Source organism: Anser cygnoides, chromosome 1, assembly GCF_040182565.1.
Source record: "Anser cygnoides isolate HZ-2024a breed goose chromosome 1, Taihu_goose_T2T_genome, whole genome shotgun sequence".
Taxonomy (NCBI): domain Eukaryota; kingdom Metazoa; phylum Chordata; class Aves; order Anseriformes; family Anatidae; genus Anser; species Anser cygnoides.
In genome coordinates this window covers 131,519,169-131,547,168 of record NC_089873.1, presented here as the reverse complement: position 1 = coordinate 131,547,168, position 28,000 = coordinate 131,519,169, and the positions used below count along the sequence as shown (strand labels likewise).

At 42.7% G+C, this 28,000-nt stretch overlaps 1 protein-coding gene across 3 annotated transcripts; it reads right to left on the bottom strand.

Moving 5' to 3' along the window:
* Positions 1-222: 222 nt before the first annotated feature.
* On the bottom strand, positions 223-26,450 carry GEMIN8 (gem nuclear organelle associated protein 8). 3 transcript variants are annotated; one of them, XM_013200121.3, is made up of 5 exons: positions 26,285-26,433; positions 25,438-25,489; positions 21,876-21,912; positions 18,606-19,032; positions 223-2,279 (listed from the first exon to the last, which is right to left on the bottom strand). In XM_013200121.3, exons 3-5 carry the CDS (start codon positions 21,876-21,878, stop codon positions 2,023-2,025), a joined length of 687 nt encoding a protein of 228 aa, XP_013055575.2. In that variant the 5' UTR covers positions 21,879-21,912; positions 25,438-25,489; positions 26,285-26,433; the 3' UTR covers positions 223-2,022. The 3 variants fall into 3 exon arrangements, with proteins under 3 accessions (XP_013055575.2, XP_013055576.2, XP_066838049.1); XM_013200122.3 differs by lacking the exon at positions 25,438-25,489 and having other exon boundaries at positions 26,285-26,450; XM_066981948.1 differs by lacking the exons at positions 25,438-25,489; positions 26,285-26,433 and adding an exon at positions 24,831-25,019.
* Between the last annotated feature and the right edge of the window lie 1,550 nt (positions 26,451-28,000).

The window sequence follows — 28,000 nt, the reverse complement described above, 5'->3', positions numbered from 1 at the left end:
TGGATGCAACAGCTCTCCCATTCATTTTGTACCATACCACGCGTGAAAGGTACTGACTGATGTTCCTGTGAACGTCCTGCCAACACTCTCTGCTTCTCACTGTGTTAAAACTGCACCTGCTCTCAGTGCAACCCTCTCTGAACAGCTAAAAGAAGGCTCTAGCATATGAAAACCGGAGTGTTGAAGTTTGGAAGTTTGTTTAAAAAAAAATCAATTACAACATGTTATTAAGAGAATTTATTTGGTCAGCAAAGAAGCCCAAACAAAACATTAGATTTCTGACAGAACCCACCACAGAACAAGAGTGAAGACAAATGCAGGACTGTGATTCGTAACATTGTTCCCTCTCCTGTCACACACAAGTTTTTCATATCAATTACATCAGTAACAAGCCTCGGAGATCGGGGACTTTAAAGTTCAGTGTTTAAAGTCCAGGACTTGAAATTTTCAGATCTCTTTACATCTAAAGTGAAGGAGGTGGAACTGAACTGAAAATGCTGATTTGAAAAAAACATGCTAACTACTAGTAGAAACAAAGAGATTCCCAATAACACCTCAGATTTGCTTTGGTGCAGCGGGCTGCTGCAGAGGGCACAGCAACTACTGCTGTGTATTACAAATCATGCATGCTATAGAGAGACACCAGACACAACAGGCATGAATTAAAGTTAATTGCAGCTGTGACTTTCTCTGTGGTGAAGGCGGCACATGAACGTTTGTCAGAATTAAAACAGCATAATGTTCCTTTGCCCTGGTATGGCAGCACTGCTCAATACAAACTACAGCTCTCCAGCACACGATACGTAGCAGCAGTGCTTCAGAGAAAGTCCTTTAAAGTGTTCAGGGTACCATTTTCAAAGGAATCACCAGTAGTGAGGGGTCCGTACTGCCTGTCTTGCACAGACCAGCTGCGTGCCTCAGTCTGGCAGGTCAGCTTTAGTGGGGCAAGCACGACTGCACAAAATGAGAGAGCAACCGAACTGGAGCCCAAGAGCCTGTGCAGATGGGTGAGCACACGCACAGAGGTACATTATGAATTTGCATACGTTTATGCCTTGTGCATGTAACACCCAGGTGCACACAGGAGAGCTGAACCCAAAATACACATAGCCCTCGGGGCTAACATGGCTTCCAGACCTCCGCACAGAGTACACAGATGTACCCTCAGTCTATCAGGTTGCTACTATGTCTTCTTTCAACCTTCAAGCCAACTAGATGCTTTTTATTAGAATGGCAAAAATCATTGTTGGCATTGGTCCCGAGAGTGCTTTGTCCTCCTAAGGATCTCCTATGCTAAACAGATCTCTAACAGGCAGGGCCACACCGGGTTTCTCCCCCACTTCCCCCCACCCCCTTCATTAGAACATTTTCCTATCTAATTTTGCTTTAGAGTTGAACTCCTGCCAGACAAGTATCAGTGTGTAAGAAAAACTTCCTGCTTTATTATAAGCCTTTGAAATAGAATTGAAATGGCTGGGCTACAGTAATCTGATATGTTGTGTCTTTGCCAGTGGGCTCCTGGTTCTCAAAAAAAAATAAAATAAAAATCAAGGATTACCAGACACAACACTTTATTGTGCTGTGTTAAGCTAGATCCCAATGCTACTATATTTAATAAGACAAGAAAGTGGGACTACTCAGTTTTGTAAATGGAAAGAGCTGACAATTTGTATAGTCTTTTTGTCATTGTTTTTAAGTTTTCCCAGTTCACTAAGTATAGATGTTGTTACATTTCTCACGGTATGGTAAAGACAGGCTGGAATCAAATGAGTTAAACTCCGATTTTAGACAGGTATATTACTATCCCTTCCTTTTACTAATCAGCAACAGCACGTAGGTAGAATGGACCGTGACCATCACTGACAGTGTAAAAGGAACACAGGGCAGAAGAACGTTGTGCCCTTGCCAGCCTCTACCCCAAAGCCCATCCAAAACCAAAATTTGCAGTTTATCCTTTCAGCAGCACAGCCAGAGGCACCCATCCCTACAGCTCGGTGCCAGGTCAGAGCACAGTCCGGGTACTCACAGCTTGAGAGGAATAATAGGCCAGTATTTGGGCTGTTTTTTGTCACAATTTCTATCAAAGATAAGTTGCATGGCAGTCTCCATCGCTAGGATTTTGGCAGCTTCAGCACCATACAGTTTCTCCATTTCTGCCATTCGTCTCTCCCCAGGTCTTTCTGTAGGCGGCTCCACAGAACGCCTCGTGCTTCTGTGAAGGTCTTGATCAGCCTCCACGTACATTTCTTGTTGCTCAGCTTCCAGCTGCTGCTGTCTCCCTAGACAAATAAACCACAAGAGATGTAAATTACCAAGCTATCAACCAATCACATTTTATTTTAACTTTTAAAATATTACACATTCACAACTGTGGTGGGTCTAAACAGCCCAGACCCACCCCTTCTAGGGTGCAGCCAACTCCTTCAAGGGAAGAAGAGCTTGGATTTGAACACTAAAAATGTAGAAAACCTCTCTGTTAGTAAAAAGTAAAAATCAGCATTACTTCACTTCCTCCCTAACATATACATGCCCTGAAAAGAAAAAAAAAATACAAGCGTTGGTTTCCAAAAGTAATTACTTAGCAGCTGAGATAATGAAACAATGCACAGGACAATGCAACTTTAGCTGAACCACAGCCAACAGAAAATGTAATCAGTTACTACTCCTTGAAAATGAACAAACCGACCTCTCATGCAAGTGTCAGCCATCAAGTGTATCCAATGAAACGCAGCCGTAAGCAGTGTGTTTAGATAAACTACCCAACCTTAGCCATTTCTCAAGACTTGCAAAGTTCAGAACCAACAGCCTTACTGACATTGCTTTAAAGACAACGCAAAACAACAGCCGAGACAGATCCCTGCACCACATTTCTTTAAAGAAGATTAAAACACTTCAGAGAGGTGAAACACTTGGACCAATATGTCTTCAAAAATCCTCTTTGGTAAACCCCAATCTGGAAGGAAAAACTTGCTTTTGCATGTCCAAAGATACCTCTGCTTTGTGGCAGCTACTCTGATGGAGCAAATAATGCTGTAGGCAGTTAAAACAGCAAAGGGTATATAAGGCTCCCCTCTTATGGGGGACATTTCTACCAGATGAAGATCACCTGGTGAGCACTGAACTCCTTCACCTACCAATAACAAATGATGGTTCTCTAAATTGCGTCATGGAAACAGTAATTCGTAATGTGAGCGCTCATTTATTTATTTATTTCTCTTAAAAAACCACCACTACCAAAAACCAAGAGAGACAGAGTCAACTGGTCAGGATGCATTAATCACATGCAGGATGTGCTTCCCAGTGTTTGGTGCTGCCAGCTCTTCCTCTAAGAGCGAGATTTAGCTTCTACCAAACACACGACATCTGCAAACCCTAACCCAAGTAAGTACCCTGACAGACCTGTGTCAAACATCTGCGGTTTATTCTTACACTGCACGGAGCAGCCAGCTGACTGTCTGTCAGCCTTACTAAATGAATTATCCCCCGTACCTCATTCGCAGAAAATAGGTACTTTCAACAGCGTGATCAGAAACTTCAGTTCTGGCATCTGTTTGTCACAGAGGGATGGGGAACGCTTTTGTCCTGCCACTTCAAACAACATCCATGGCTTTGTGTCGGTAGGGGAAGGGCAGGGGCGCTTGAGGGGCCATTAGCAACCTACTCCTGGGGGATGTTTCGCTTCCAGTGATTTTGCTTTAAGGGCACACCCCCAAAGCCTGCTGCATTGCCAGAACTCATGAGGAAACATACATTAGAGGTCCATATGTGTTTTTGAAAGGGCCGGATTTATTTGGTGTCAGGCCATTTTAACCAGAAGGTCTGAATTAAAAGTGCTAACGCTGCCTGCAGAGGGCCCAGCACCAGGAGGACAGCTCAGGCTGCCCAGGTCACTTGTATCCCAAACTTACTGGGACGCCAGGCCGCCCACAGCTAGGTAACACACTTAAGGGATAAACTTGGTGCAAATATTGCAACTTACATTCCAAATTCTTTGACAAAACCCCAGAATCTATGCTGGAAAAATGTCTCCTGCCGTAGGTTACACAGCAAAACTCCGTCAGGGCAATGAAACAAACCTGTATTTGTTGACTCTCTTGAGCCACAAAAATAATTCCTTCTGCTTCTGCATTGCGCATGGAAACGTTACTCATCGGTTCCGTAGCTGCGTGCTAGAACCAGCTGCTTCCCCGCCTGCCTGTGAACGCTCTGACAGCTCACTGCACACAGTAACACTGAAGAAAAATTAATTTCTCTGGAGATATGTAATGAAGTCTTCTGTTTGGAAATTAAATGGGTTTCTAGCAGAAGCTTTATGATGGATGAGTGGATTGCAGTTTAGCATGCATCAATCTCCATTTGAAGCACAGAGAGGTTCATAAACCTGCAGATCCTAATGTTAACAATCAAAATAATAATATCAATTCAAATTCCACTCCCAGAATTACCTAACGAACCTCTGATGTACATGTTTTACTTTACACTTTACCAATGACACGTCCCGCCCTCAACTTCCCAACCTAACTTTTACTGTCCCGTAGCTACTGGCAAAACAATTCCCAGAGCGACTCCGTTACATAGTCTCAGACATGAGAATGAGCTTTAGAGAATCCATCTGGGGACAGAAATCTGCTGCAGGGACGCAGCTTTTAATAGCAAAGGCTGAACTGGAGCACAGGATATGGTAGCAATGCCATCGTAGTCGTGTGGAAGAAGCTGCAGTTTCAGATCTGTTATTAGTGGAGAGACACTGCTGTGACAACTCCACCGGCGGTGATGGTGCCATTTGTTATCATGGACAACCACGGAACAAGAAGCCATGGAGGAAGATGGGAATGCCCACCACTGCTTTTGTAAGAGACGTATTTCCAGCCAAACATGGAGAGAAGAAGCATAGCCGCAGAGGCAGTTTTGTCCTGTCGTGATGCTCGCTAACTACCTTTCCAGCCAGCCTGGGTTCTTTCCAGTACCTCAATTTACTTTAAAAACAGTACAACCTGTGCTACGTGTGCAATTACCTTTTCATCAAAAAGATGACAAGTCCCTGACAATGGAAACAACAATAAAACAACCATAAGCTGTTTAAAGCTGTTAATAACCTGCAGCGGCAGCCAGAATTTCTTTGAAGCAAGTGCCAAACATTCATCTATGAATTAGGTAGCAGGGCTTTTATCAGAAAAATAATTCTCAGCCCGCAGCAATGGAGTCCCCAGCTCATTTTCAAAGCTGAGCTCCACACTCCAAATTCGTCATTGCGCTGCCAAGCAATAAATGTGAAACAATTTTTACACAATTCTGAGTAGTTCCTCCTTCCACTTCACACAGACTAAAATAAATGTGCTTTCCTTTACAGCGTTCAGCTTCACCTACTGGCAAACCTCCCCCAGCTGTGGAACAGCACTCTGCAAACGTTCACAAGGCAGGCAAGGCAGCGGTGGCGGCGTTTGGTTACCGCACAAAGGATAAGTATCGCTGGCCAGTTCCTCTAGACCCCGAGAGTCTCCTCTCTCTTGAAGCCATTTTCAGAATAAACTTGGTCCTCTTCAGCCTACTTCAGCTGGGAAGCCATCACTACCTGGCCAGAAACAGTTGAGACCTCCTTCCCCAAGTTGCAGTAAATCTTTATCTTTGAGGAACACTAAGATCTCTGCCCAACTCATACTGGGTCCTGGGGCATCATCAGTGCTTCCGTGCCTTCTGAAAAAAGTTTTTTCTTCTGCCCACTTTTTCCTGCCTGCTATGGATACCAACTTTTAATTTCAGGTACACTAGGTGAAAAGAAACGTGAATGAATACAGACAACCCCATCCATCCTCAGGGACTGACAAAAGCAGGATAAACGGTAACTAACATCTTAGCTGTTCACTGCTTTTGTGGCTTCACATGCACACGAGCATCATCTTGCATGTTTCCTGCAAAACTGTGACCTAAGCCCTTCAAGCTGTAAGCAATTTTCCCTATAGGCTCCTCAGAAACTCAGAGGTCTCGTTTCTCCTGTTTTCCAAAAAGGAGAACGTCACATACTTTAAGTTTGAACTCCTTTGCTCTTCTTTGTTTGTCATATCCTTTGAGAAGCTTAAGAAGCAATCAGAAAATTTTCTCTCTGGAATTCATCCTTTTCTTATTAAAAGGAGAAAGAAAAAGGAAAAAGAATGAACCTGAAAACCAAAATCCAAGTAAATTCCCTTACTTGGAGACAAGTCTTTATAGAGGGCAGCTCTCCCCAGTTCTCTGGGGGCGTTTCCCCCAGCCCACCCTGCCCCACACCAGGATGGTTTCAGCACAAGACCCGGGTCTTGCTTGCCCCGAGTGTCACACGGCCTTGCTGACTTGCAGCTTCTTGCTTAGCTAGCACGTTATTCTTCAAGGAATTAGCTCACTTTCCCCGGCCTTGATCTGCCTTTTCTTTTCCGTGATTTCAGACTGACCCATACCCTCTTCGCATATTTGTCTGCTTATTTCAAGCGACGAATGATTTTGTTACTGCTGCGCGCGCACTTTCTGAGCTCTCTCATCTTGTCTTAAATGCTACCTGAGCTGATCTCAAGCAGCCTACAACAAGAGTTAAACACACCACCCATTCCTCCTGATTAAAACCTCCCAGTTCCCTGTCTTTAAATGCCGCTTCCCACAGGCCTATCTGCTGTGTTAAATTCTGCCCACGCAGGCTTCTCAGAGCAAGATGCCGGCTTCTCCACCTCCCCCGAAAAGCTAAGTACCTTTTCCATAAACTTACACGAGTTTCCCCGAAGTGAGAACATCAGACCATTTCATTACGCCTGTACTTACCAGGCATCCTATGGGGGAAAACCCCAATCTTTACCTGAAGGAGTTCCAGCAAAACAAGGATTTAAATTTAACGATTTGTGGACAAGATATTCTGGGAGTTTAATTTTTACGGAGTGCTCAGAGCTCTGCATTTCCAGAAAGCTGACATCGCAGTCTTTATTGAGCGCAAAGCTTTGCAGGACAGGAGTTGCCATCAGTGGGAGCCTGAGACATGCAAATGATTGCGACTTACCCCCGCGCCTGTAAAGATAAAATATTCTGGGCTCCTGAAAACAGCATGGTCTTGATTGCTGGAGGGTTACTTTGAAACACTGGAGCAACTTACGGAAATTGTGAAAACGCACTGAAAGAAGAGAGCGATGATTTTATAGGAGAACGAACAGCATTGCTCTAGCTGTGAGTTGGCTTAGGGAAAACAGACTTGTGTTTAAATTTCTCATCAAATTTAAAACTTCCCGCTTGCAAAACCCATAACAAAAGGATCACAGATGACACGAGGTAACTTATCCCTTATCATTTTTAACAGGAGAAGCCTGATCTTCAAAGTGGAGACAACTAGGCTTTATCTTACAACAGCAGCACTCTAACTGATGCAGTAAAATCAAGTAACTGGCTTGAAAATACTATTCGGGAATAAAGGTGACTTTTTGGGGGAGTAAGGCCTGCAGTGATAAGCTCTCGGTCACCAGAATGACAACTGCTGCAAAACAGAGCTACCAAAAATGCTGAGGGCATTAAAAACCCAAACATCTATGCTGACATTTTCCATCTGCTAGCTGAGGAGGGAACGAGTTAAAGAAATTGAGTATTTCACCACATATATCTACAAGCAATGCAATATTCTCCAGAAAAAAAAAAAAGAAAATGTTCTGTTACAGGCTTTGAAGTAAGAGCAGATGTGATTCCTTGGCAGGCTTGTGGCAGGCTGAAACCGTGGCTCCGCAGACATTTTTCTCCTCTCAGCAACAAAAGTAGCTTGTGCAGTTTCTGCTCCCCTCCTTCTCTCTTAGTTGCATGCTCCAGTTCCCAAGCCCCTCAAGGATGCCGGTACAACTGTCTAAGGGGGCATATAATGCAACCTACAAAAAAAAGTTGTATTTAATCTCGGTACAGTTCAGTGTCTTGGCACCACATGCTGAACTAAAGCGGCAGCACTGGAGCACGAGTGAATGGGCTGGGAAGAAAAAAGACCTAACCTGGCCTTGGCACTGAGAAATGTTCACTGAAACTGAGAAGTTTACCGGTAAAAGAAGGAAACAGTCTAAGGAAAGAGGGTGTACTCTCCAAGGAAGATGCAGTTGCAACAGGCTGTCAGAACAGACAGCAAGCAGATTTTGCAAATCTAAAGTACTCAGCTTGATACTGTCCCTTTTACAGTAACAAACTGTTTCTGCACATTTTGAAGAGCAAAGTTCTGTAGAAAGACGGCAAAATAGTCAGCGAGTCACTAGATGTTTTCTTTGAAATCCAAATGAACAGAAAGCCAGCAATAAGTTAGAATCAAGGTGTTCTACTTCCAGGTTTGCTACTGAGCATTGTGCATTGTTCTTGTTAATTATCCACACCATGCCTCAGTGTAATTCATCTGTAAAAGCAGCCTAATACTTTCCTATCTGATGGTTAAGAAGAATTAATTATCTCACACCATTTTGAAATCTGTGGGGTAAGCAGCTGGCAGAAAGTTACGCAGTTAACCAGAAATTAAGGAGGCTGATTTCTGTTTCACAAATGCGATTAGAAACCAAAAAGGTTGTTCTGTGGTCTCCAAAACAAACTTCCAAGCTCCTAGACAGAAACAATACAGGCCTTCACCTTCGTGTTTACCCTAGCAGCGGGCCACAGTGGTTACTGTCCAGCTAAATGACCGGTAACTTGTTTTATTTTCTCCTGTCACCTTCTGCAATGAGGCACTTAAGAGGGGATATTCTTATCCCAACCAGAAAATGAACTGCATCAAGGCCCATGAACATGAAACAAGCCCAGTGGACGCTCAAGAGAGCCTGCTCTAGAAATGTGAATGCCCTGAACGTAGCACGTGGATACGTGTACTTCTCTGACAGCCCTAGGCAGGACGCCGGGCAGACAGATGGGCCCAGGGCAGGTGGTGCAGTGTATCACATCAGAGGCACCAGGGCCGTACCCGTGTGCCACCCCAGAGAACTAAAAAGCCAGGAAGTTGCTGCCCACCGCGCAGAAATTAGTGCAGGATCAGGCACTGGCAGCTGCCTCTAGTGAGGATCAAGTACAGCAAGAAGATTAAACACAGACCAGCTGACTCTGCACTCCCATCCCCCTGAGCAGCCCCAATCTGTCGCTGATGGCAACAACGCTGACGCCAGACAAAGACACCAGCACGAGAGTAAACAGAAGGATTACTTAAGTCTATATATAACTGTATCCGTATATACACGCGCGTATATGGCACAGCCAGAGGAGATGGAACAAAGAAACGCTCAAAATTAAAAGTGGCTTTGTTAAAAGCAAACCAGAACAACGAGGAAACATATGTTTCACCGCCAGCTTTTACATGTGCCCTGAATAGAAGTGGGCACACGCACTGGGAAGAAAGTGTTCTGTGATGTACCGAGTGCTAGACGGCTACATAACACTGAAAGTTTGGTGCTCTCACGGGGAAAAAAAAAAAAAAAGTAGCCTGTATGAGTCTTCTAAATCAAACTCACGCATTAGAGCTTTAAATTTCCTTCTTGACTCCAGCCACAGACTACTCTGCTGAATTCAAGTTTGTTTTATGTTATACTATGGCATAACAATAATATATGCAAGGAAGTCTTCTATGTTATCAAAAACATTTGAAAAATAAAGATTTTTGAAAGCATCCTGTGATCACGTCACCGATTTTTTTGAAAGAAAGCATAGGTGGGCTACAAACTGACCTTTCAGTTACCCAGCAGGTCCACAAGTTAGCGTTGCTGCAGCCACGCAGAATTAGCAATCACTGATCCAGATAAAATTAATCTCAGCAAGTAAACGCATTTTTTCCATGCTGTTGGGGGAAAAAAAAAAAAAAAGGACGACAAAAAGCCTACAGTGTGCTGCCTGACCAATCATTTTGTAAGAGACATCTGGAAAGAGGGTCAAACTAAAGGAATCCGCAAAGTATATACATATATAAAACAAAACTTGTAAAAGAAAGGGCTGAGGGGTAACTGTGCAAACTCACTTTTCTTCTGACCTTCTGAGTTTCTTGTTGCTACCATGCTAAAAAATATAACAAGTTAGGACTTTAAAGCCATCACAATAGTTTAAGAGCAATACCAGGATGCATAAGAAAAAAACCTCACAAACTAAAGGCTTGGTTCTGCTTCTTATCCTGCCTTTCACCTAGCATGATTTCATCATTTGAGCAAATTAAATTAGATTTACTTAAATATACAAGGTTAAATCGCTATGGACGGTATTAAAACTACAACAAAAACATTAGGAGAACATGCCAGAGAAAACCTGCAGATGTGTGCCTTCTGCAGAAGGGGGATGTTTGACACTAGGCACAAATGGAGAGTCCCTTGCTGAAGCCCACGCACTGCCTCCTTTCCAAAAGGCGCCGTGGCTTTCAGAAGGTTCCTGTTAACACTTGGCAAGTGGGAGCTCTGCGTCTCCCCGTTGTGACTTCAGTGGGCAAACTGCATGTGAAAGAAGTGTTGAAGTGACTTGATGAAGAGAAGATTTCACTAAGGAGAGCCATGAGACTCTCATGGCTAAGGAGAGCCCATCTAGCCCAAGAGACTGCCCTCAACAGAGACCAGCAGCTGATGCCAAGGGAGGAATGTAAAACAGGGAATGCAGTTAATGACAGATCACCAGATTTACCTACCGAGAAATGGGAAGACCAAAAAAAAGCAGGTACTTCTCCCTGTACTCCACCAAAGCCAGCCAGATGCCCTGCTGACTGCCACCTCAACACCTCTGCCACCAACACATCACCTGTGATGCCACCTCATGATCCGGACTCTTCTGCAATTTCTCAGGCTCTTTCTCATCATACCACTGGCCAAAAATCCCAAAGCAACGACAACCGATTAATCTGAGGGCAAGTTTTCCACAGCCCTTCTACTCAGCAATCGCATCAGAAATCGCAGAGCTCCTAGAAATGAAGGTGTTCTGCAAGGTTTGTGCGGAATGAGATCACAACAGTTTTGGCTTTATTTTAATTGAATAGCCATATCAAAGTCAATGTCCAACATGCTCTCTGGAGACCTACATTCCTTGGCAAAGTTTCTAATTTCCGTGTGAGCTGATTTTTTTAGAGCACCAACCACCACTTCAGCAACTACAAGTGAAATTAAGCCCAAGAGATTCTTATCCAGCTAAATGCAAACAACAGCAATCATCAGTACAGCACCCACGTTATTTATTTCAGTACAAATATCCATTTAAGATTTATTCTTCATTTTACATTGCTCCCATGATTTCAGCATACAGCGGAGCAGTGTTTTGACAGCTTGAGACATACATCCTTGAAAATATCAGGGGAAAATCTCTGATACCTGGATAAACAGGTTTACATACTTCGGAGGCAAATAATTGTAACACTGATGAACAGCTGGACCAATCCATACCGAGCACTTCATACGGTTGCAGAAAAACTCTTTCTGGGTGTGTTGACATACAAACCTTCCCTGTATAACAGACCCAAATCTGAAAAAGGGACTCTGGAGACAAATTCCTGGAGCAGAAGGTGATTTAGATTCCTTGGAACCGGTTTCACAGAAGACCACGTGGCAAAGCTGTCGGAGGTGCTCAACCCTACCACTGGGTAGAGCAACAAAGTCCCTTGCACAAGGGAGCTTAGGATACCTCGTCCTTTGGATATGAATTTTTTTCTTGAAGGCATGGTTGGAAAAGCAAGATGATTTTGGATACGATTCTAAATTCCATCCATTTTGAAAGCTTTTGTGGATCCAGTCCCAAATGACAGGTCTGAGGTCATGACAGAAGTCTGTAAAGGCCACCGAAGTCTGAGACTGGTAGCCTAACAGCCTCTGTCTGTCTCTCTCACTCGATTTTGAGCATGCAAAGAGGTGAGTTTTGAAAAGAGCCAGGCAGAAGGAAGTCTCTGAACTCCCAGTTTCTGTCCATGCAGCACCCACAATCCCCTGATGACGACGAACAAGAATTTCATCTGGACGTTTCTGCTAAAACTGAGGAAAAGTGAGAGATGTTGAAAAGGAAATGGTGCCTCTGAAGCTTTGGCATTAACAACACCACATTAAAATTGGCAGGACTAAGTCATGTATCTCCAAGCAAATCTGCCCAAGAGGTTTGTTTTGTAACATGGAGACCAAAAATGTTGAGTGCTTGGGATGTACTGCTGCCATGCTCTGCTGTAGACTCTGAGCAGATTTTGTAGGTAAAGAGCATAGAAAACACACACCATGGTTACATTCATTTCCATCTTGGTCCGTGACGGTGCTTTTCACGTTCACTCCAGTGCTGTACACCCTGAAACTTTAAAAGTTCATGCTACAGCAACAGCCCCCCAGGCAGACACAAAAAAAGGCTGTGTTAGAAAACGTTTAATTCATAGCCTGCACCATCACTGTCCTCTTACAGGGCTGTGAGCATCATGCTGGATCAATTCAGATTCATTACCAGAGAACAGAGTCTGAGCTCTTGCCTAAGTAAAACCATTCAGAGATCCAGAAATGCTGCACGCGGCACCTCAACGGAACCAGTAATCCATGAATTTCAGGGGCAATAGAAAAGTGCATAAGCTGTGATGACAGACTGCCTGAGACCGGCGATTAGCACAGAGAGCCTTTTATACCGCTTTTCCCTAGAGCTGTCGGCATGGTCTCACCTGCTCTTTTCCACAGCAGCTGCATTCACAGACCCCCTGCAGGGCCAAAGAACCGAGAGAAGACCGGGGGAGCCACGCAGCACAGCTGCAGATGCTAAGGGGACAAGCAGGCAGGCAGAGCTGCCTGCAGAAGATTGCCAGCACCAGCTCCCAGTTTAAGCAGAGCCTGCGTGTTCCCCCACCAAGCCGTTCCCATGTGAGGCAGCCTCCTACAACAACCGTCTCTGAGTTATTTTGCCTCTTAGAAGACCGGGGAGGCATTCCTCGTTCCACACAGAGCCCCTCAGCCCTGGGGTCTGCCTGGTGGTTCTTTGCCACCTAAGGCTTCCACTTACTTCCTCCTGAGGTACTCAAACTCCCTTATAAACATGAACAAACTGAACCTCTCAACAAGCCACCTGAGGTTATGTACCATGTCCGCTATATTAATGGGAACACATTAGACAAATAAAGGGTGAGACTTTCAAACACAGGTTTCCAAAGTTTAATACGTATTTTTATATTAAGACAGCTACTGAAGCATTCATTTCTATCAAATGCAAGAGGAAACGGAGATGGTTGACACCTCCGCCTTCCTCTTAAAACGATGTCTGCAGTGCAACTACACTGAACCAGGTGAGCTGCTTCTCCCATGCTGCTAGCTGTAAGCCTGCTGCAACTCCAGCCCCAGCAATCCACGGCGTGCTTGGGCAGAACTGAGCCCCGTACAGCCACCGGCCGACAGGGCTGGAGGGCTCCAGCCCCAGCCCCAGCCCCACGTGTGGGAGCGCGGACGCGGTCTGCAGCACCCAAGGTCCAAGGACATTTCCTTGACTATCACATACCCTAGGAATAGCTGTGTTCCCCAAATGATGCTCTTAGTGAAAAGATACTCTCGTCCCTTATTAAACAGATATGAAGCTATGCCCAACTCTGTCTGGCCTCTGCAAATGCAATTCAGAGCCTTTTTTTTTTTTTTTTTTTTTGCAAATACACATTACTTTTCAATATTAAAGTGGTGAAAATAGATGAAGTTTTCCTTGTTTCTGTGCTAAGGAGGCATTTTTCTGCTGTTGCCTTCCAGTACCAAATAATACAACTTCTACGCTGGATGTAGCATGTACACTTGAGACAATTCCAAAGCTACAGCATAAAAGGTTTGATCATTAAGAGCAGAGATATGGCACAAAGGGAGAGCCTTCCACATTTCTCTTTCAGTTGATGGAAGAACATGCCTCAAAAGCATCTCACAAGCACCCACACACGTTGCAGAGAGCACTCTTCTTTCACAATTTTCTTGGAAACCTCAGCAATGCAGATGATGAAGATAGCGGTAAAAGTTTGTGTGATGACCAAGCCAAGGAAGTTGAGCAGACAACATTTATGAGGTCACCATCCACGCTGCTTTGGCAGTCTCGGGTAGGAGAGAAGCAGGAAAAAAGATGCTGGTCAACAAGAGTAAGAACTAGAGCCTGATGGAGCAAAAGGCAGATGAAGAACAAGGAGAAGCATTTTCCAAAAGTGAAAGCAAAAAAGCATGGTGACAAACAACCTGCATCAAAGTCCATATTTCCCAAAGAAGTACAAAGGCTTTAAACAAAACCAGAAACTTCATGGTTCTGGTATTACTCAGACAAGTTTAAAAACATGGAAAATTCCATTACTCCCTCTTCACAGGAGAGGCAGTGGCAACTGTCATCTTTCAGAGGAAAAGAAACCCAAGGGGAAAAAAAAATCTACAAATCGCAGATTTGAAACAAACATATTCATTCACCATTTCCTTTCATTTTTTTCAAAAAGGTCTTCCCCTGGCATGAAAATTTTAAGTTGAGACAACATTATTTTGGGAACAGCTGGAGGGTATGTGTGGGCAATACAAATAGAGGCTTTAATGGAAAAAAAAAGTCATCGCATTAACAATTGACAGACCATTATGCTACAGTAATGAATTGACATGACAGTACTTTCCTTTGCTTTGTTTTTAAATAAAGGACACTGTCTTACTGCCTGTTGACTGCTACAGAATGGTTCCCAATGTACTCGTAATGCTGTATTTGCTCAATTAGAGCAGTCATCTTCTCTTGTATGTAAAAAGGGAACAAAGGAAAACTGCATAAAGACAAACTATGCTTCAAAGGCTAAATTTGGAAGCGCAATAAATAAAGTACATGCAATTAGACAACTTACTGAATTGGTTGGCTTGTGAATCTTCCTTTCTTGGTTTTTGTCCTTTTAGATCTTGCAAATATAAAAAGACAACTTACTGTATTCAATCCTTTATATTTTTAATATCTTTAATGCTTGGAGATTTAAGTACACTATCTAGGTCTGACAGGCGCGATAACTCAGTGAAATGACTTCATGATTTTCAGCAGCCTTAGTGAAGACCTAAATGCTACTAAAAACATCCCCCAGAAGCACGGAGTACTAGGATTACCAGTTAGATGAAGAACCAGAACAGACTAGCCTGACAACAAAACCCCCTAAAAAGTAGATACAACAGGTGATTATGATGGCATATGAAGGTAAACAGCTGAAGTGGAAAGAAATTAAAACTGCCTGTAAGGGGCTTTAACCAAACATACAGAATATCTAGAATATGAGACAAATCTGTAGAGCATTAAAAAGTCTGAGCTCATACTGCCTCAGCAAAACTCTGCTCACAATAAATTTGGGGCTTTCCAGGAACACATAACTTGATTGCACCACATTACATAAAAGCTATGAAGATTTGATATGATTTCCAAGACAAAAAAAAGAAAAGTTGTTTGTGAATAACCATACCCATAAGTGTTAAATCATGCAGTAAGACTTAAGAGTCTGCCAGTTTCGAAGACTTTACTGTGCAAGTCAGCCAGCCAATGACTGCAAATGCCCACTTGGGAAAACAACAAAAAAACCTGCTAAATATGCACACTCCTAAATTCTCCAAGTTTGCAGTAGGACCTGAAAAATGAAATGAACCTGAAGTTCTCCTTTTTGTCTAGTCTGACGTGATGGCTTTCTTCTATTTGAAACTTTTCTTTTTGCCATTAGTGTTAAGTATTTCACCAGTATTTCATTAGCGTTAGTATTTCACCATTCAGACATACACGACTTTCCTGCCTACACCTCAGACCTACTTATATCTTCTAAACAAAGTTTGCAAGATACTGTTCTCTGATGTCCGTGATCACTGTTACCTCCAGCAGACTCTTTAACAGGCACTGGAAGTGAGAGTCTGACATCAGCTAAGATTCATTTTAATCCATTCGATTACTCTTCCACACACTGCTGAGATATGGATCATGTGTGAGACCAGCTGCATCTAACTTGGTACATCAAAGCTCTCATCACACATACAAGAAAATTTCATAATTTTGCAGGGCTTGCAAAACATCAGACCAGTGGCGGTCATCCTTCACAAAGCCAAATCAACCTTCCACCCTTTGCACCAGTATCCCCTTCCTTATGTGCCAAAACCCCCTTTCTATTTGTCCCATTGCTCTTCACTCACACTTTACCGAGCTGCCCATATGCATGTATTGAACTCACGCATAGCACTCATTTCAAAGGAAGAGCAAGCCTGGTGTCTGCTCCCAAGTGCACGTCAAGGTGCAGAGGTCAAAGGCTATGAACTCCACCTGGAGCCCCTTATTTACATCAGAGAAAGAGAACTTGAGACACCACCTTCCCCTAATGCTCCCTAACAGCTGCCTTATACTCCACCTGATCATCAGGGTCACTACTGGTATTCTCCTTTGACATGCCCAGTAAAACTCTTACCTCAGCCTTACAGATGGCTCTCCCGGAGATGGACACCTACATTTCAGTCATTAGTTCATAGTGCTCAAGTTTCTCTGCATATCTGCTCCTAAAGGGCTGAGACTGCCCAAGACATACAGTTCAGGATTAAAATGAAAAGCTATCAGAGGGGAATTAAGTAACTGTGGGTTTCTCTTGTGTATTTGCATTATCTCAATTGTCTTGAGCATCAATACAGAACTATAATGATTCTTCAGCACAGCACGAAAGATAGAACATGATAGTGTCATTATGGATTGCAGCTTAATGAATCCCTAAATTTGATTTTGTTCAGAGAAGGCATCCAAGAAAACGAGCAACACTACCTCATAGAGTGATGCTGCCTTGAACAGTCTCTGTACCAGCTCATTTCCATACCATGAGGGAAATGATTTCCCCCTCTGCCTGCTGCTTATGTTATTTGAGAAACTTCAACAGAATTAAAAATGCATTTTATTTTCCTTTTTCCTTCCCTCCCCACCATGCAAGAAAAAATTATTTCTGAACAAGCTCATACTGTACTTTTAATTACTCATAAAATTAGTATTTAGATAGCACCAGTCATCCAAGAGTTCTGTAGCACTTTTATATTTCCATTAAATGTAGTACTTGTTTACTTTTTCAGGCTTTGAAGAATCAGACAATTATTATCCTCACTTTATCGTACCATAAAGAAACTTGAAATTGTACGAAGCTGAGGCATGCAGTAGGTAAAGGCCAGATCCTGCTCAACTTTGGACAATGATCTGGGATAGTGTCACTGAAGAGACTGGAGTCACACTTACTCAGAACTAGGCTACTATACGGCACAGAGCAGAAACCTCATTATTCCAAAAGGCTCCAAGTGCCTCTGGCAGATGAACAAAAGCAAAACCTGTACTCGGAGTCACAAACCTCTTCCTGATTCACTTGCTCATCATAAAGGCCCAAATCATATTTTTAGCAAAAGCAGCCAGTGAGGGGTCAGGAAGGGATTAAATAGCTATGCCAAGGTCATACGGGATATTTGGGACAAAGAGCATGTGAGCCCAGATTTCCCAATTTCCAGGACACCACTTTAATCACTCACATACCTGTAAATATCATTACCATAAAGATAAAATAAATTCAAAGAAAGCGCACTGCTGAGCATCTTCAAGTATCCTGTGCCTCACCAAGGGAATGTTTCAGCAATGGCACGGTGTTCTCTGTTGTAAAGCACGATGAGAAAGGTTTGGCATGTCACGCACTGCCACTGAGTTCCTCAGCTCACACTCCTCTGCTAACTGGAGAAATGGTGCATCATACCGATAGGAAGCAGGAAGCTAAAGCTGAGGTGTCTCAGCGCACTGGATACCCTCTGATCAAAGACCTTAGAATAATATTTTTATCTCTCCCACCCAACCATTGCCTTTCTTACTCATTTTTTTTTAAGAACATTTCCCCCTTTTTCTGCACAAAGAAAGGTCTATTAAACATTCATTTGAGTTATTTTCTATTTCAACATACTACTTTTTTAAAACAGATCATAAATTTGCCCGCAACATTTATATATGCGGTAAGCTACCAATAAACATAAAATCCTTTATATGTATTTTTTTTAGGGATTTCACAGATAGAAAAAAAAAAAGGTAATCAATACCTCTGAGGATCAAGACCTGAGAAATATATTAAGTCTTTGGCTTACATCCCCTGCTTAACAACTTGGCTCCAGATCAAGATGCAAAATAGACACTTGTGGTATAGTACAGAATGAAGAGTACCTTAGGGATACAGGGGGAGAAGAGAAAGGTCTTGAAATTTTACCCTTGGGTTAGCCAAAAAAAGAACAAACAAAATGGCTGCTCCATATTATAAACTAGATGGAGATTTACTCTAGGGTTCAGTGATGTAATGAAGCACTTCCTCTGGGTTCCCCTCTCAGACGTACAGCATGTTAACTAGATTTAACCTTAAAAATTCTGGAGCTTTTCCTTTGGAACTGAAGATGAATATAGTCTTCTAGACAAACATGTTATTCTCCTCTTTGCAGTCATAATGTTCTCTCTATCTTACAGAAAAAAGACCTTCAAACATATTTTGAGACTTGTTTCTAATGAATAGCACTTAGCTGCACCATCGGTCTTGCCTGTTTCATTCTGTTTGGTTTGTGCACTTGCAGTGCCTGTTTCTGTGAATTGTTACAAAACCCAGGAACTCTGAAGCCACCCATCGCTCAACATTATGGCCACCAGAAAACACACAACAAGCACAGACTTACGCAGTTCTTCCCGATGTCTCTCTGTCTGGGCAAAAAACTGGCGAAGTTCCTCTGTGATCTCCATGTTACTCAGGTCATACTCTATCTCCCCTTCGGACTCGGAGTCCTCCTCCATTTCAGAGTCCCTGTCAGCATCCTCCCTCTCTGGGTGGGCATCTGCGTACTGCTGAGCTCTGCTATGGTGCTGAGCTCTGCCACGAGGCTTATAGCTGGAAAAATAGTCGTGGGCACGCGGGGGGTCATTCCCATCCCAATCTGAGTAGCGGCTGCTCGGAGAAGGTGCAGAAGGAGGCCACGGTAGGTGGTAAAAGGACTCCATGGCTTTCCTGTAGGCTTTCTGGTGCCTACGCATCCAGCGCATGGCTAAGTCGTAGTGCTTCCAGTATCTGGCGTACACTTGCTGGAAATACCACGGCTCAGTTTCCTCCTGCATCCACACAAGAAGGGAGACACACAGAGACACACACACACAAAAAAGGAAAACAAACAGTAATTGAGAGAAGAGAAACTGTAAAAGCAAGCCCTAAGTTTGCATTTTAATCATCAGTCATTTTTTTATACAAAAAAAAAACTATAGCTAAAACAAAATGAAAAGTATTACCACAGTACTAGTGCAATACACTTTCTTATTTTTATAAGAGTTTTTTTTTTTTTTTTTAAATCGTCACATCTACCAATGAAAAATCAGCAACGGTGAAGCTGTAGCATGCAGGAGGTTTCCCCCCCGCAAAGTGTTTGTACTGCTGTGGTGGAAGTGGGTTCTTTTTAGGGAAAATGCTGTGTAGGTATATTCCACATCTCCTTTCACCACTCCCATGAGTTGTAAGCACCGAATCATTCCAAGGTGTATGCATTACAACCTACACCTGATTCCCAAATCCGCGGACATAAAACACAAGAGATTAAAACTCCTCCATATTAAACAAAGGCATTCATTTTATCCAGTAACATATTTCCTCCATCTGCCTGCCAAAATAAGTTTCTCAGAAAAGGTCAAATGGCAATTCAGCCAAGTTCATATATCCATCATGGCCTTGATCAAAAACAAGACTGCATTTAGCCAACTGCCAGCTGCCAGTAAATCTCCCTTTTGTACTCATCAGCAACCAACATATGAAAAGGGGTAACAAAGTACCACTGATAAAGTGCATGGAAAAAATAGTTCTGTAGAGTGAAACACATTGCAACACACCTTCTCCTGTCTTCCAGCTAATCTGAGTTTTCCTGAAAAAACATGGTTTTACTCTGTTCATATTTCATCAGCAGCTAAAAAGCCCCACAGTCCTTCTAGCCTTAAGCCCCCTTCATACAGGCCATTTCACCGCCCTCGCCATCCTACTCTCAAAATGAGGAGATAATAGAGGGTATGAAAAGAAGACCGTATAATAACCCAGCATCTAGAACAAGTAAAACAAACTGCATTCTCCCCCACCCCCAATTTAATTTCAACAGAAAATCTTTTTTTTCTGGGCAAAACTGAATGCCTGTTAAATCAGAAGAATTTTAATTAAACCATGTTTTGGCAAACGCTCAACCTATGGCAAGATTAGCAGAGGTTTTCAGAAATGAATGTGACATTTACAGTCCTTTATTAATTTTTTTTCTTTTTTAAAAAGACATACAAGAGAGAAAATATTCTTTAAATCTGTTTTCTTGATCTGTGCTGACACAATTCCATAGCTGTAAAAGAATTACCTTCTAGGAAAAAAAAATCCCCAACAAAACGTAAAAGAAACCCCAAACAAAACCCCAAAGAAGTACCTTGTATTTAACACTAACAATATAAAGCAAGGTTAATTTCATTTATTTATACTTGTTTTCATTTTCTGGTTCTCAGGCAATAACGTAAATGATCGTCACCTTGGAGAAATAATTATTAGTACAAGAAAAACCCCACCAAATCAACCAATAACCTGCTATGTTTCCCTTCTTTCTTCCCTTTCCTTCAAAGTCAAGCCCATTACTCCATTAGGGGTTCATAAATGCTACCTTTGTAGGTCATTGGTAAGTACTTTTAAGAACAAAAGACCTCCTGCTAAGAGAGTCCATAAAGAAAAAACAATAAAACAAACTTGCACTCCTTAGTAACTTCTGGTCAAAAATTGCACCCTATTTGTGAAGGGATAAAGGGCTCAGCTATCTGATTGAAAAGCCCAGACAAATGATCTTCTCGGAAAGCAGCAATTCATGGACATGAAACTTCATAGCTCTGATTCTCCTTTTGGTCTAACATTGCTCTGCTACAATGCCTTCATTTCAGAAGATTTATTCCTAAAACGAGTGGGTGCAACAGAAGCATCTGCCTTCCATATGGAATTTCTTCATTCTTAATCATCCAATGACCTAAAAGCTAGATATACAATTTAAAAAAAAATTATATTTATTGTTCTTATTTTGCCTAAGAATGTCACACTGACTCCTCATCCTTCAGCAGCCAGATGAGAACATTCTGTTGTCCAGTCTGATACATTCACAGGTTACTTTTTACTTAATTACTTCAGTAAAATGTTACTTACAGGAACATTTTATTTTGTACACTACTTAAAAACAAACAAACAAACACAGTTTTTAAACATTGTAGAGCTCTGCTTTTGTCAAGCTGCATACTCTATATATTTCCAAAGATGACAATATATTCTTTTAAAGCTCAAAAATTATCTCCAGTTCTTAAATGTTTCTAAAAAGGCCCTTGGTGACTTTACTGAGAGCTCTGGAATCCAGCTGGCTGACTAGCTCCAGTTGTTAATTTAGGGGAAAGGAAGACAAAAAGCCAGTTCATGTAGACAGAACTGTGATGTTGATGCCTGTCCAAATACTTTTTGTGGCTTTTTTGTTGAAAGTGACCCTTAAACCCCCCCCCTTTTACATTTGAATTTTAAAAATCCATCTGTTAAAAAAGAAATTACAGAAATATTTTACAGTGGGGTGGAAAAGGGAAAGGAACACTTCAAAGTCTGACTTAGTTCTATGTCTGTGCTTTTTCAGCTGCAGAATAAATGGAAATAAGAGATTTCCTCAAGCAAACAAAAGCTATAAATCTAAGGCAAATGATCAGAGTCCTCTGTTATTTTCCTGTTACGTCTCTGGAGTCTTTCTTACCAGGAGTAGACAAATCGCTCACTGTTGTAATCTGAATTCTATTTCAAAGCAATTTAGGTACTTTCATATCTAATTTTTACGTCTGTATTGACAGTTCAATAGAAGTGTTTATATGCATTTTGTGTATAAAACACGACTAAGCTATCATACAGACACCCATAGACTGCTTACCATCTCTCGCGGAGTTTGTTCTGGTGCTCAAAGCGAACTAGAAAAGAAAATAGCAGTTTTTGAATTCATAGAAGTATGCATGGTCACAAGTACTGAATATATTTTTGTTAAACTTGAGCCTGGCCTATAGCTATTAAATATCTCTTCTCTGTTGTGGCTAGCCAAAGTCTCTTATTCATAGTTTTTTATTAGCCAGTTAAAAAAAAACAACATTCCTTAGAAAGCCCTCCCCAGAATATGGGACCCTTCTACCACAACACAGCCTAAATGCTGGGACTGAATGCTTTTATTTTTTTATTAAACTTTTATTTTCTAAATTAAATGCAAAAAAAACAAACAAGCAAACAAAAGCTTAAATGAAACTGTTCTTGCTTTTTAGCAGCATCTGCACAGGGACATCTGTAGAAATAGCAGTTACCACAAAAACCCATCTTAACTCTACTTAAGTACTAAATTTTCTGATAACTTATGGTGCACTTATAACTGCATATAGTCCTTTCTTTTGCTGTCTTTCTTTTTCTTCAGACATCTGATCCTGCCTCTCATAAACGAAACACAAGCCAATTCAGGTTGCAATCACATTTTCAAATGTGAGGAAAAAGTGAAAGGAATAGGGCCAACTGGCAGGGAAGAAAAAAAAAAAAGGAAAAAAAAAAGAGGGCAGAGGGAGGATGGGAAAGATCAAGGGCACGAACAAGATTTCTGTAACCACTAGGAAGGATTTGTAATAATCATTTTCAATGTGATTTCCCAGCATGAATCACTGAGAAATATTCCAAATTACCTCCCTACCTGACAACTATTTTATTACATTAGCTGCTTCATCCACATTTCTCCCAGTACTGTTACCCACAATTCAAACTTGATGTTATGGCAGTGCCCGTGAAAGGTAACAGGGACCCAGCACACTAAATCACCACTGCCACCCCTAAGACGTGGTCAAAGCCAAGATAGTGCTTACTTACAACCGTTGTCGATTTATACTTGCGTAAAACTAGGATTTTTCAAAATGCAAGTGAATACAGGACATAGACCAGTTGTGCTGTCTCACATTTAATGCTCCTGTTGAAACAGCAACTTTTTGCCTCTTAAGACAAGCCATACTGAATGAAAGCAGAATGAGGATGAGCTATATTGAAAGAAAATTTAAATCATGAAGCTACCTCAAATTACTGTCCTTTGCACAGTACACACCAAGCTCAAACCCATAAACCCTTGCTCACACTGACAAGAAACCCTACATACATGAGCAGTCCCACTGCAATCAATGGGATGACTGATACAAGAAAAAGATTGAGGCATTAGGCAGCCAAAGCGTGTAAATTCATTGTATTCCCTTCTGCCTGCTTGGAAGAGGAAGAACAGAACCCAGAGTTGAGATCGCTGTAAAACACTGCAGTGACTTGTAACTCAAAACCTGCACCTACATATAAGCTCCGTGGGCTGTCCCTCTGTTCATTTCAAACACCTCATTTCCTATGCTACCTCTCTTCAAAACTTTTAGCTCCACTCTCATGACTTACATGTGTACCTTCTGTCCCTTTACCATACATATCCGGACATTGCCAAGGTCATAAATGTCTTTTCCTCACACTTAACATCTGTAACCCGTGATAGTCAATTCTTCCATTTTCTACTTCAGAAAAAATAGGTACATGCTCATGATCACTCTAATTCCTCCTATACTGCAAAAAGATTCTTTGAACTAGCTTGAGCAAAAATAGAAATCAGGTTCAGAGGTTAACGTAATTACACTTTCTAAAGCAGTAAGTGGTGAGGTCTGATACTTCACTATACTTTACAACTTGTACATACGCTCTCTGAAGGGAAAGGTGGAAAGAGGGAAAAACCTATAAAAACACTCAAAAAAAAAAATCGACTCTGTTAGTTTACCAAATATGAAAAGCCTGCTTTGCCAAACACAGAAACTTTACTTATTTTCATAAATTATTTATGAAGCATGACTAGAAATATAAAAGAGTGCAACAGTGCTGCAAGCTGCAACCCTAAATTAAAGAATGAGTTTGTTTTCAGCTGAATTAGTCTTTGAAAACAAACTACATAAAATATGAAATACGACAAGCAGAAAATAAATGTGATAGCTCTACTTCTATAATTCATACTTTTAAAAATAAAATATGAAAGCAACTACACATATGAAACTTGTCAGCAAATGTATAGTTTAAAATGATGAACATATCTGTTTGTCTATACTGATCATTAATGATGAAAAAGTTTTTTGATAAATTTTATTACTTCCTTTTCTCAGTTTTGGAATATTTCCCCACTGATAATTAAATACAGATGTATTGTCTTTAATCAAAACATGCCTGTCCTCTTCAGGCAAGTATGCATTAATGAAAGTAAATATATCTGATCAAAGCAATGACAGCATTCAATTTGATTGGAGTTAACAGCAGTTGATAGAGTCGTATTATGAGACTTGCTAATATAACACATATGATGGGAGCAAAGCCATCTTCTGGTGTGTTGGATATAGTGCTGCCACACGGCTGCCATATTGCTAGCTACAGGTACAGCTCAAAAAGACCTATGAATGCGGGATTCAAAAGGTTTTGACTTTACTTAGAACACCAATGAGCACGGAATTAATTAAACTGTTCCATGGTATTGAAATAAGAATATAAGATATTAAATTAAGGTGAGCTTTCAATAAATTCAACATGAAGACTTCAACAAAAACACTTATATAAAGCTTTCTTGAAAAAGCAAAATTTGTTTACATCAGAAATGCCCAAAACAACAGATAGACAGCAGATCACATCCCGTGCCCCCTGCTGCTTATGTCTCTGTTCCTTCAGACTGTGAGAAGTGCCTTCTTCAAACAGACCAGAGATCTCCCTTACTCAGTAGCTAGTTTCTGGCAACAGGTAGTAAGAGATACTCAAAAGAACAGAAGATGCGCACAAGAAGTACTTTTCCAGCTACACTTACCCACTTAGCTTGATTTCTGCAAGTAGCAGTTCAAATACTTTTTAAGCTCCCAACTGGTTTTGGTATTTAAAGCCAAGATGTCACTTCTCTGAACCCAAGTTTCCATGAGATCCTGTGGCTGTAATTTTCATAAGTTAATGTGTTACACACCAATCTGTGCATCAAACTCACCGACTCCAAACTCTTGGAAAAATATTCCATGAGTTCAGTAAGAAAAGCAAGCCATTTAACGATACCAGTAGTGTGCATCTTCCCATAAACACCTACTTCATTTTTTATTTCTAATGGTTACTCCTACTGTAGAATTACCACCAGGAGGGGAACTGTCTGAACAGTGTTTTGATGCTATGCTTTAGATTAATATTGTGCATTGCTGGTGTATGATGTTAACTTCAATACCAAAGTGCCCTAGTTACAGCGATAAATACATAAGTCTGTGATTGGTAAGACAGTTGGCCGTACAAGTATTTCCCTCAAAAACAGTAAAAATTCCCAACGGTTTCCACTGAATTCTTGTTTGTGAATGGCCGGAAACACAAGCTCGATCTGGCACTCAGGATTCAATCATAGCTCAAACAGGAAAGGCAGCTGAGCTGTGAAGACCTACCTATCACTATGATGTCTTCACACCAATGTCCTTACACCAACAGAGATAATTTCTGCAAACAGAAGGGAAACTAACTACATGTAAGGCAAAATTATGTTCGCTGCAAGGGCTACTCCCATTTAACCACTACACCTGTAATTGAGTCATGCTGATCAAGTTTTAGGGTATATATTATGGCACTTCTTAACCAAGCAGAGCCCAAGAGAGTAATTCTATGCTGTTCTTGAAAATATGGTAATTATTCTCTGAGACCCAAGATACAAACCCTAAACTTACTTGGGCCAAAATCTGAGATCAAGAGTGAAATGCTAAAGGCTGTGCAACGACCAGTAGTCCCAGTTAGCTTTTGTTTCACGTGACTTTGCCAGTTTAGTCGTAAACTAGGAAGAGGACGAAACCTTACAGCTTTTAAACGCAAACCCCATTTCCTGCTCTCACACACGCGGAGCCCAAACTCTGATCCCAGTCTTTCAGCGTCACCCCCGCCACAAAACCCGACCGAGAGCAGCCCTTGGCCCTGCCGAACAGGGCGAACGAGGAAGCCGAGGGGCTGCCAGGGCACGGCGCCCACCCACCGGCCGCGCCGCCGGCCTGAGGCCGACATTTTGCGGAGGAAAGGAGGGGAAAAGCCCCGACCCCACACAGCGATCTGGGGTGCAATAAACACCCTTTGTCCGCCCCCACCAGGCGCCCAAGCCCTGAAAGCAAACCTAATTCCCTCCCGACCTGCTCGTTTCCCCCCTAACGCCATCGCTCTCTCCCAGCCCGTCCCTCCCGCGGCAGCCCCGGCACGGGGGCGAAGCTTCGGCCGCAGCCTGCGCAGCAGCACCGCCGTCCCCGCACCCACCCGGGCAGCCCGGGGGTCCGGCTGCGAGGGGAGCCCAGGGGAGCCGCCTCCGGTACTTCCTCGCTCCCTCCCGGGGCAATCGGAGCCAAGGGCGGCGCGGCGCGGCCAGCGAGGCTTCCTCCTGCGGCTTCCGCTCGGCCCCTCGCCGGTGCCGCGGCGCCATCTTGTGGGGCCGCCGAGAGACGGCGGCCATGGTCCCCTGGGCGTCACCCTTCGGGATGGGGTCGTCCCCGTGCAGCCCCCTGCCCTCGTCCGTTTAAAAAATGTGACTTTTTACATGAGCAGATAGCGATAGGACAAGGGGGAACGGTTTTAAACTAAAAGAAGGGAGATTTAGATGAGATATTCAGAAGAAATTCTTCACTCAGAGGGTTGGGAGGCACTGGCACAGGCTGCCCAGAGAAGCTGTGGATGCCCCATCCCTGGAGGTGTTCAGGGCCAGGCTGGATGGGGCTTTGGGCAGCCTGGTCTGATGGGAGGTGTCCCTGCCCATGGCAGGGGGGGTTGTAATTTGATAATCTTTAAGGTTCCTTTCAATCCAAACCATTCTACAATCCTATGATTTTCATAGGATGGCACGTCAGCAGCCTGCTCAGGGCCTGTTGTGTCAGGTGGTGCATATTTTTACACATGGCAAACTGATGGATGAAAGTTGCAGACTGCAGAACATTGAGGTAAACTTGGAGAGTCAAAAAAGATACTGGGGAAGTCATTTAAGGGGTATCTATTAGTCATGAAGGTATAGTTCTGGCTTAGGAATTCCCTGAGCAAATTACCAGATGCTCAGAGGGTGCACTAAGAATCACAGAATCACAGGGTGGCTGAGGCTGGCAGGGACCTCTGGAGGTCACCTGCTCCAACCCCCTGCCCAAGCAGGAATACCCAGAGCAGGCTGCCCAGGCCCATGTCCAGGTAGCTTTTGATGATCTCCAAGGAGGGAGACTCCACAATCTCTTTGGGTGACCCCATGACAGTGCTCAGTCACTCTCACAACAAAGAACTGCTTCCTGATGTTCATATGGAACCTCCTGTATTCCAGTTTGAGCCCATTGCCTCTAGTCCTGGCACTGGGCAGTACTGAAAAAAACAGTCTGGCTCCTTCTTCTTTGCACCCTCCCTTCAGGTATTGATAGACATTGATAAGCTCCTCCCTGAGTCCTCTCCAGGCTGAGCAATCTGAGGCCTTCTGAGCATCTCATAGAATCACAGAATGGCTCGGGTTGGAAGGGACCTTAAAGATCATCTAACTGCAACCCCCCTGCCATAGACAACGATGCCACCCACTAGATCAAGTTGGGCAAGGCCCCATCCAGTCTGGCCTTGAACACCTCCAAGGATGGGGTATCCACAGCTTCTATGGGCAAACTGTTCCAGTGCCTCACTACCCTTACAGTGAAGAAAGGAGGTACCTGGAGAAGAGGTGCTCCAGATACCTTGATCATCTTGGTGGTCCTCACTTGGAATCCTTCCAGTATGCCCAAGTCTTTCTTGTAATGGAGAGCTCAGAAGTGGACACAGTACTCCAGGTGCCACTTCATCAACACTGAGTAGAGGGGAAGGATCACCTCTCTGGACCTACTGGTGATATTTTGCCTAATGCAGACCACAACAGGGGCTGTCAAGGGCACATTGTTGACTCATGTTCTACTTCGTGTCTAACAGGACTCCCGGGTCCTTTTCTGCAGAACTGCTTTTCAGCTGTGTGCCCCCCAGTGG